General features: G+C 29.8%; 1 protein-coding gene across 1 annotated transcript; it reads left to right on the top strand.

The window, feature by feature from the left end:
- The first annotated feature begins 971 nt into the window (after window positions 1-971).
- On the top strand, window positions 972-5148 carry LOC100797115 (alpha/beta hydrolase domain-containing protein 17B). Its single transcript, XM_003542564.5, has 5 exons — window positions 972-1730; window positions 2246-2282; window positions 2391-2627; window positions 2723-2770; window positions 4747-5148. The coding sequence occupies exons 1-5, from the start codon at window positions 1432-1434 to the stop codon at window positions 5005-5007; spliced, it is 882 nt and encodes a 293-aa protein (XP_003542612.1). The 5' UTR covers window positions 972-1431; the 3' UTR covers window positions 5008-5148.
- The last annotated feature ends 5983 nt before the right edge of the window (window positions 5149-11131 follow it).

Below are 11131 nucleotides of genomic sequence, written 5' to 3'. Positions count from 1 at the left end.
TTTTATTTTTTATTAGAATAGAACTCTCTTGGGTGTTCTTAATAGTGAGATCATCTTATGTTTTTTTTTTTCTTGAAGCGTACTATTTCACTTATATATAACATTTTTCATCGAGATATTTTTTACATTGTAGTTAGTTTAAATTTACGTTAGTTTTTAAAAATATTAATTACATATATTCTAAAAAAATATTGATGAAAAGCAGGGGGAGTTGGTGTGAAAAATGAAAAATGAATGTTTTATTCTAACTTTTTTCATTATATTAATTGTTAGTCTTCTTATGGTATAACCTATCCTTTTTATCTTAGCAGCAGGAGACAAATCTAATAAAAATCAAATCGAGTAATGGATTGTTCCATGGCAAATCATATATTTAATTTAGTCTTATCCTCATTTGCATTGCTCGTAAATGACATGGACCCGAACCCATTTCAAATCACAATCTTTGAAGGGCAAGTCTGTCTTTTCGTTATAGTACCGTAAACACTAAACAGGACCTAAATGACCTCAAACGGACGGCATTCCCTTATAATTGTCAATGATTTTAAAGGAAAACTATCCTTACACAAGAGGATAAGGAAGGTTTAGACTACCCCGAAATTATTGGAGAGTTTTTTCTTATCAGTTTGCTCAATTCTAATTTTTTACTATTAGATCTTGTTAGACCTAATTAGTATAAATTATTTTTTTTTTTACATATAATTAAAAATTATGACGCTTAAAGAATTATAAGATTAGCTTAATTATTAAAAGTAAAGAGATAATAAATTCAAACTTTTCTATTCAACAAAAATTAATCAACTAATAACTAATATTGATAAATAAGAAAAATAAATTATGTCACTTAAACATGTTTGATAAGTTTTTTTTATCCAAATCACACAGTCTTATTTAAATTTGATAAGAAATAATAAAATAATTTTCTCTAAATATTTTATATAACTATATATTTAAGAATTAAACTCAAAACTATTAATTAAAACAATATTTTTTTGATTGCATTTGATGAATGAGATGTGAAAGGGTGAGAGAGAAAGAAGAAGGAAAGGAAAGATGGATGGTTCTGGGCAGCAGCAGTTCCAGCTCACCCGCTTAGGTCGGATCTATTTTCTGCCACTCTTCACTTTCCTCCTTCGGTTTCGTCAGAAGCCACTTGGAACTCCAACACCTTTCCATCATCCCAAGTAACACACAACACAACACAACACAACACAGCAACACCAACTTCCTCTTTCTTTCTTTTCTCAAACACATAAAACCATAACTAGTTCTAATTTAAAACACACAACACAACACAACTTTTCCTTTTTATCTTTTATTATTATTTTCATAGTAATAATAATTGAAGAAGAGAGAAGAAGCGGCCAGAAAACAAAATCCCAAGAGACTCTTCCTCCCTCCATCGTTTTGTTTAAGTGTTAAATTAATTAAATGGGCAATGTGACGGGAACAGTGGCGGCGAAATTCGCGTTTTTCCCGCCAGAGCCTCCGACGTACGACGTCAGCAGAGAGGAGGATGGGAGGGTGGTGGTGTCGGGTGTCACCGCCGACAAAAACGTCGACGTTCACATTCTCCACACCAAAGGTGGCAACGAGATCGTCGCCACCTTCTGGAAACACCCTTTTGCCAGGTTCACTGTCCTCTACTCTCACGGTAATGCCGCTGACTTGGGTCAGATGCACGACCTCTTCATCGAGCTCAGAGCTCACCTCCGTGTCAATATCATGAGGTTCTCTTTTCTTCTTCTTCTTCTTCTTCTTTCGCCTCGAATTTGTTTTCTGTTTTTCTTCTCTGTTGCATGTATGGAATCAAAAGGTGCGGCTTTGGACATGTTTCTTTATGTTGTTTTTTTTGGGGGGGCAAATTTTAGTTTCTTAGTTTGAATATCTTTGCTTCTGTTTGTGTTTTGCTGTCTCTGTCCTCAACCCCCGCAAAAAATTGTGTGTGCTATTTGATTAAAAAAAAGGTTGCTACATATATTATAAAAATGACAATTGTGTCTTAAGCTTGCACAAAACTTGTTGGTGTTTTACTTTGTATGTAAACTCATGCATAATAATATATTTGCTTCACTTCCATCTTGCTCTTCTTTTTCTTTTTCCTTTTTTTTTTCCTTTTTTGTTCTTTTTTAATGTTTATTTTGCTAGAATTGATAGCTTAAAAGATGTTTAGTTTAGAAATTTTTTTGAAGTGTGAACAAAAGCTCTGTCTGAATTTTCGTTCAACTTTATGTTGTATTTGCAGCTATGACTATTCAGGATATGGAGCATCTACAGGTAAGGTATGTAACTCGTCTGATTTCCTTTTTTCCCCTTTATTCTTTTGTAGTTTGGTTCAAAATGAAATTTTCTTTGAACTATGTTTGTGATTATCTCTTCAACTGTGGCAGCCATCTGAGTTCAACACCTATTGCGACATAGAGGCTGTATATAATTGTTTGAAGAACGAGTATGGAATTAAGCAAGAAGAATTGATTTTGTACGGTCAATCGGTTGGAAGTGGACCCACGCTACACTTGGCTTCTAAGTTGCAGAAGTTGAGAGGTGTTGTTCTTCACAGTGCCATCCTTTCAGGGATAAGGGTCTTGTACCCTGTCAAGATGACATTTTGGTTTGACATTTTCAAAGTAAGTTTTACTTTGAGTGTTCTTCATGATTTTTATACTGCCGTACTCTTTGGTCCTGAACTTTGTAGTAACAAAATTCCCTTTTATCATTTCAGAATATAGACAAAATTCGACATGTCAACTGTCCAGTGTTTGTTATACATGTAAGTGTGTTCTCATCTATGTTTTTAATCAACTTCTGCACTTCTGTTTCTTTTTGTCCCTTAAAACTGATCAACGATTTCTTTGTTGAGCTTCTGTCCTGGAGTGATTGTCTTTCTTGTTTTCCTAGCTCTGGCAATGATTAATTCATATAGAGGCTTGGCTGAGCCCTGAATTAAAATAAAAAGATTGCAGAATAATTGATCATTAATTTACTTGAAATACTAGTCTTGGAAAAAGATTGCAGGTTTTCAATTATCTGAATGTTTGATTGCATGTGTGTTATGTAGCAATGCAAAGTGTCAAAAGTGCTTAGAGATTCTGGTGTTTTGACTTTTGAGCATCAATATTAGGTTGTTTTAGGAGGCTGATTTGGTTGGACTTCTATTTTCTTTTTCTTTTTTTTTTTCACTACAAGATGCCATATAAATATAAAAGTCTGTGTGCTTAGGAAGCCTGATGGTGTTTCCATCTATGAAGGATAGTTTTCCTTTTATCAAGAAGTATTGGAATATTTTAGACATTTATTATTGTTGCATACTTGCATCATACTTACCATCTGTTTGAAGAAAGTCTTAAAGATTATGTTAACTCAATGGTAAAATTTTGACTCAATATATTCAGCTTCTTAAAAGCAATAAAGCAGATAAATTACTGATGCAAAGTGCAATAGGTTTTGGAGTAAAAACTGAAACAACACTGCGGACAGCAGTTGATATCATTTCCTATTTTTATTGGATTACTCTGTTTTTTGGAAGCTACTTCAAGTTACAGAGCAATCTACACTTAGAATACAGATATAAAATGTGTAAATGATGTTCAATATGATGTGCATGCTCAGTGGAAGGTTGATAACTTGATATTCTGATTACATCATATGATAAGGCTACTCAGTAATGTCAGTATCTATTATATTATCAGATTTGTATCTGTGTAAGCATAGGTATATGAAATGTGCCTTTTTCCAAATTCTTCTTCCAATATGTTTTTTAGCTATTTTATTTCTTGAGTAAGCCTTTATGTTGGTATAGAACATGGAAGTAGCCTGCACTCATTTTCCTAACGAGGAATATTACAAAGATGTTTAACAAATATTTGGTATTGCTCTGTTTCTACATATCCCCTTTTTATTAATAATATTGATAGAACAGATAACTCAACTTTTTTGGTGCTTAATAACAGATAAAGACAATGGTAGAATGCTTAATTGTATGTGTCTAATTTTTTCGGTTTGCAAACCTTGTTGGTTAATGGGTTGTCTAATATTTAGTGAAAGATGCTTTTTCCATGCTACTATTGAGGAAACTACCTCATGACCAACCAGAATTGATATCTTTGGTTTCTTTGGTACCCCATTGCCCAGAGGCTCTTTGCTATGCGAAGGTATGGGGGAGGGATATTGTACGCAGCCTTACCCTTGCATATGCAAAGAGGCTGTTTCCGGATTCGAACCCATGACCAACAAGTCACTAAGGCACAACTTTACCGCTGCACCAGGGCTCGCCCTCAGAATTGATATATATATATATATATATTGTCTCAAAGGATTTTGAGCCACATAAATGAACATTGAATAATTTTTTTATATCCATATATCAAGGCAACAACATAACCATTTCAATGATTTTCAGAACATCGATACATCCTTGCATTTCTCATGGTGGTTGTTTGTTAACCTGTGACCTCATTCATTGAAGCAGGCCAAGCAACATATAGCATAGTAGTCGTCATTGTAAGTGGAATCAATTTTAAGGAAGAAAAATAGATATTATTTGGAACTCATGACAATTTTTCTGCAACTTCTATGTTACTTAGTGCTGCCGTGTATCATTGTTCATGAATTCAGTTTTCCAGAAGTCCATAATCCATACAAAAGAGCTTAGCTGGCATGGATATTTGTCTTCATGTAATATGTCGTTTTTTTGAAGAATTAATATAATTCATAATTTTGTTTGTCTGCTAATGGGATTATGTGCAGGGAACAAATGATGATATTGTTGATTGGTCTCATGGCAAGCGATTGTGGGAACTCTCCAAGGAAAAATATGATCCCTTGTGGGTTAAGGGTGGGGGTCATTGCAACCTTGAAACATTCCCGGAGTACATCAAGTACTTGCGCAAGTTCATTAATGCAATGGAGAAACTCTCACTCACAAAACAGACAAACAAACAACTCACACAAAATCCTAGTATTACTGAATCCAGACATAACAAATGCTTAAGATTTGGCAAAAAATAGCTTTATATTTTTTAGGCTTTGAATGTTGTAGGGAATCAGAATCATGGTTTGATTGAAGGTTGAGCCCAACTGCAATAGTGACTGTGCTACTTTGATTCATAGATTCATGATTTGGCACCCAATCAATCAATTAGAATTGAAGAATGTCTCAAGACCCTAACACCCCCCTTCCCCTCAAAAAAAAATTTGAAGGATGCCTCTGATTCAAATCCTGTTTAGATAGCCATAGCCTATACAACTCAGGACTGGTGCTTGCCTGGTTAATTATAATGTTCTTGATTTGGATTTCTGGCAAAGTTGCTGACTTTGTGTATAGGTCAAGATCATTCTCTGAAGAAAAGAATGTTCTTATTCCACCACTAAAAGAAAAGCTGTTGTTTGATTTCTTTAGGCACACAGTGTAGATAATGGGGCACCTAGATTATTTATTTTAGAAGTGGATCCACATGTCTTATAATCATCTAGTTGCTTACTAAACAAACCAAGAATCATGTGAGGTCCCATGGGGCTAGTTAACAGCCTTCTGGTTTTGAAATCATTAATATTTTCTCTTTGCTTCACTTTTTTTTTGAAATACATACTTTATACTAATTGAGAACTACGACGTAACAAGGCATAAGGCATAATTCGATAATAATTATGTTCTCTCTCGATTTTCAATTCTTACCAACAAGCAGTACAGCACATTCAATAGAAACTGCATAATACTATCACTTAGTTAATCAATAAAATCTTTGGCTAATCCAAAAAGATATATAAAATGTATAATGCTGAGTATTTGGTACTTCAAGCCTACTTTTTTAAACTGCAAAGTAAGCAATACCTGTCATAGATACTAAGTCACCCATCCTTATATATTAAGCTGGAGTTTATTCTCTTAAAAGATTTCCTTAAAAACCACACGTTATTTTTAACTTGTTCTTAGAAAAATTAAATCCAAAATATTTTTTAATTAATTGTGCTTAAATTATTTATAATATTTTTAAATTATAATATTTTAAATTTTACTTGAAAAAATTATATATATATATATATATATATATAAATTAATTTTAAGTATGTTTTTCAATATTTTGTCTAAATTTTAGATATAGATAAAGACATTTTTTGTGTGTTAAGGAGGACTAAAGCCCAAAGGAAATTAACACTAACTATAAGAAGGGCTGTCAGGCCCATCGTATCCATTAACTATGCAGCTGTTTTTTATCCTTCCAAAATTTCGAATATGACTAAAATTGGCTTTAGTTTTTCAATTTTTTTATTTATTGAATTTGGCTCTCATGATTTTTTTTTAAAATTAGTCTCTATCATTATTTATTATTGACGCAATACATAGTTATGCATATCACGTCACGAAATATCTCATAATAATAACTAATGATTTATTTAGATGAATATTAAGTAACTGTTTAGTAATTACAAGATTATTTTAAAAAATATACAGAGTAAAAACACATTTACAGTTAAAAATACTCATAATTTATATGAATATTTACATGTGTTAGGTTGTCAGCAATTAGGTCGATCATGTAATGCACTAATTTTTTTTAAGAGTATATTTTTTGTACATATCAAACAATATTTTGAATGCATGCCTAAGTAAGAACGAGAGTGTGTTTAGATTCTCGTAAGGAGTGTTTCAAGTTTCAACTCATACTTTGGATAAAAGCTCATTTCTTGTAACTTTTGTTCAAATCATGATTTAGAAGTTCTCAACTAAACTTCGAGCATGCTCATATATACTATAGAAATAAAAAATAATCATCATACTTTATTGCTAAAATTAACTTGTCTATCACTAACAGATGATTGTTAAAATGATTTTTTTTTTGTCGTCAGGTTTCCTAAACACTTTTGTTTCTATCATCGTCATCTCCAAATATACTCCTTAGTCTTACTAAATGTACATATTATTGGAGTTGCAGACTGTTTTGCTAAGTTTGCTGTTTCTTTGTTTTGTGCTGATATTTTTCTTTTACTTATGCTCCTCTTTTTGCTCATGATGCATGATTTAAACTCTTTGGTTGGCCAGTTAGGGTCTTAATCTAGTTTATCTGGTAGTGGGGTGCTTTTCCCCACTCTAATTCAGCAAAAAAAAAAAAAATACATATTATTGGTTGGAGCACTGAAGGAGTTTAGTATGCCCCTTTGCATGGTCCACATGTTTGTTCTTGGTCTCCATTGTTTCAATAGACGTATGGTAGTAAAAAAAAAAAAATATATATATGTTAGTAAAATTTCTTTTATAGTTTTATAAAAAATTAATGAAACTTATGGTACCTGAATTTTTATAAGGTCATCAAGTCCCAAACCTTGCAGTTAAAAAATTAATGAAACTTATGGTACCTGAATTTCTTTTTTAAAAGTGGAGAATGACATCATTATTTATTTAAAAATGGTAGCTAGGAATTTGAATAAATATATGGAGGATAAAAATGAAAAAATATAAAAAGTTAAAAGTTAGAAGTTAGCGTTTTAAAAATGCTACTTCAGGCAGTATTTCAAGAAATACTGTAAATTAGTAAAAAAAATTAGAAGTTAGGTGAAATGTCTTGACAAACATAGTCTAAGAGTATGTTTGAATAAAATTCTATAAAGGCACTTATAGAAAAAAAGGTTTCCTGTAAGAAAAAATTAAAGGATAAATATTTAGTTTCCTCCTTGAATTTGTTAGACGCACTTATAGTTAAGTTCCTAAAAGATGAAAAACGAAGATTTTATCCCAAAATTTGTAAATGTGCGACAAATTAGTCTTACTGTTAATTTTCTTTGTTAACTCAAATGGCTGTGCCTACATGACACTCTCAATAATTATGTGATAGATAATGGTTTTCACTGTCATATACATCACCGTCACACATAAAAATTTAACTTTGTATAAATTAAATGATAAATATTCACTTTCATCCTTGAATTTGTTTGATGTTGATAGTTAAGTCATTGAAAGATGAAAAATTAAAATTTTGCCCCCAAATCTACAAAAAGTGCAATAAATTAATCTTATTGTTAGTTTTCTTCGTTAACTCAAATGATTGTGTATGCATGATACTCCCAGTAATGATGTGACAGTTAACGATTTTCACTGTCGTTTACATGGTCATCACGTGTAAAAAAAAATTGACTTTTGATTTGATTTCTGAACTTAACAACTTATTATTATTTTAGTGTCTAAACTTAACCACTTACTAACATTTTAGTCCCTCAACTTACGTGCGTACTATCCTTTTGGTCCGTGAAAGTATTTTTGAATTTTTAATTATGTATTACACTGCATATAAATTATTAGCATAATGAAAATAAATAACATTTGCTTATAGTGATAAAATTATTTTTTATGACAAAAATTGAATGAAAAATATTTTTTAAATATAGAAATCATAAATATTGTATTTTAGATTTGAAATCACTATTAATTTATTTTTATATTTTATTAAACTAAAATTCTAACAATATAATATTATAACAATGACAAATAACAATATAACCGAATTGATAAATAAATAAACATATGAAAAATAAATTCATTTTTAAAAAGAATCAAATAAAAAATGTGTAATATGTAAATATATAGATACTAACAAATAAATTATTTTGAAAAGTTAGTATATTTATTTAAGCAAGGAGGAAATTAAAAGCAAAGATACAAAATCAAGATTATCAAACTCTAGAGTTTACATACTCGAGAGAATTCCATACACTCAACTTGTAGACTAGTGAGAGTTCATTCTAAAATAGGAGTCTTTATGTCACGTTACAGAGGACCTCGTTTCAAAAAAATACGTCATTTGGGGTCTTTACCAGGACTAACTAGTAAAAGACCAACAGTCAAAAGCGAACTTAGAAATCAATCGCGCTCCAGTAAAAAATCTCAATATCATATTCGTTTAGAAGAAAAACAAAAATTGCGTTTTCATTATGGTCTTACAGAATGACAATTGCTTAAATACGTTCGTATCGCCGGAAAAGCTAAAGGATCAACTGGTCAGGTTTTATTACAACTACTTGAAATGCGCTTGGGTAACATGCTTTTTCGGTTGGGTATGACTGCGACTATTCCTCAAGCACGCCAATTAATTAACCATAGACATGTTTTAGTTAATGATCATATAGTGGATATACCAAGTTATCGTTGCAAACCTCAAGATATTATTACAGCGAAGAATGAACAAAAATCCTGAAAAATCATTTTAAAATCTTCAATTTTTTTAATTTTTAAAACAAAAAACAATTTAAAACAAAATTTACACAAATCGATATAAAAACCAAATTTCTAAAACAATTTAAAACCATAATAGAAAAATCAACACTTTTTACCATGATGATTTCAAAAACAGTTAAAAACCATCATAAAAAGTATAAAATAACTAATGTAGAAAATCTTTTTTTGTAGTAATGATAATATTTCCATGAAGGAAAAAAGATGATATCGAGATAAGTAAAATCTTTTATTCCTTGTGAATAAATTCGTTCAATTAAGATTTAAGCGTTATATAAAAAAAATTAAGATCTAAGTGTCTTTTAGAATATGAACCACAATAAAATTCATGAAATAATACAAAAATAAAAAAGAAATATATGTTAAAACGAATGTAGTAACATTTCTCATTCTCATTATTCCATGTCTGTCTCAGCTCACAAGTCCTAAAGGTGCATATCCGACATTCTTAATAATAATGTTTTTTTTTTAACCTCTAACAAGTAGAAAAAGTCAAAATAATTTCAGTGCTCCCCAGCATTTGGAATTTGGCGGTGCAATGTCTAATATACCATGGCCCATCAAAGGGGGAGGTGGAGGCAGAGAAAAACAGAACATGCAAACATAACTCCTGTTTGTCTTAATTGTGCTTCTGCCCATTTCTTATGTTCATTATTGATTAATTTAACCAGTGTTTTAAGAGTATTGTTGATTAATTTAAGCACTGTTTTAAGAGCACTGATTAGTAAGATATCAATCTATTAACATAATATTAATTATTTTTATTAGCTTTATATTTATCTATTTTTTAAGCATTATACATGTTTATTATAAACGAGAAGAAAATAATAATGTGTGTTATATTAAAAATTTAAAAATACATAAACAGTCATGTTAATTGTATTTTTATTAACCTGTATATTCTCTTCCAAGATGGACAGATAAAAAGAAACGACTTTTTTCTTCTTTTTTTTATTCTGGGAGAAACAATGGTAATTTAATACTAGTGAGATGTATTTACTTTTTCCTTATCATAATTAAATACATATTCTTAAATACTTTTAATTATGATATTCTATTAAAGTGTAATTTACAACATTGTTGATCTTTAAAAAAGTATACTGCAAATCAATTAAAAATTACTCTAAATATAATTTATAAAGTTATTATTATAATAATGATAAAAAAAATTTAATGCTACAAGCCTACAATTGACAGACGGTGGTTGTTTACATCATAGAAAGTAAAAAGGAAGTGATTTTTCATAGTATATCCCATTTAAAGATGCTAGATTCTTTTTTTCTATATGTTTATTTAAAAAAGGATAATATAAATATTAAGAAATAAAATTGATATTTCCGTTTATATTAAAAGTATTTTTAACTTTCTTATACAATTTCTACTACTATGTATTTTCTCATTGTGGGTATATTTAAAACATAATAATTAATATTATCTTAAACTTTTAAATAAATAGATAAATATTTTTTAAAACTAAAAAAGGATGAAGTATAAAATAAAAAGTAAAAGAGTTATTCATTTTAAAAATACTATAATATATTTTTGTAAATACTTTAAAATAAATATAAAAATTATCATTATCTAGACATAATTAAATGAGTATTAAATGCTTTATGGAGGGATTTTTTTATGTATGTTATCCAAATTTTTATTACTAGGCTAACTCTAGTGAGATTCTAACGTATGGGTATTTTAATCTATGAAAGTGAATTTACTCTTATAATATTAAAATTTTAATCTAATTCATTTATTTTTTACACTAATTAGTGAGTTAACAATTCTTGGATATGTTGATTAGGAATAAAAATAGGTTAGACTACACTTTATCAATTATCAGGCTTGAGTGTGATTTTGATTAAAAATATAAAACTTGAGTTTCACTTGTTTAACTGTTAAAGACATTTTTTA

This window comes from Glycine max, chromosome 13 (genome assembly GCF_000004515.6).
Source record: "Glycine max cultivar Williams 82 chromosome 13, Glycine_max_v4.0, whole genome shotgun sequence".
Classification (NCBI taxonomy): Eukaryota; Viridiplantae; Streptophyta; class Magnoliopsida; order Fabales; family Fabaceae; genus Glycine; species Glycine max.
Note: the sequence above shows the minus strand (reverse complement) of the source record. Positions and strands in the feature narration are given on the sequence as shown.

What these genes read in the sequence shown, in the direction of transcription:
- LOC100797115 (XM_003542564.5), top strand. Translation starts at nt 1,432, where the DNA reads ATGGGCAATGTGACGGGAACAGTGGCGGCGAAATTCGCGTTTTTCCCG. An exon ending in CTCCGTGTCAATATCATGAG is followed by an intron (nt 1,731 to 2,245) that starts GTTCTCTTTTCT and finishes TTGTATTTGCAG; the next exon opens with CTATGACTATTCAGGATATG. An exon ending in TTTGGTTTGACATTTTCAAA is followed by an intron (nt 2,628 to 2,722) that starts GTAAGTTTTACT and finishes TTATCATTTCAG; the next exon opens with AATATAGACAAAATTCGACA.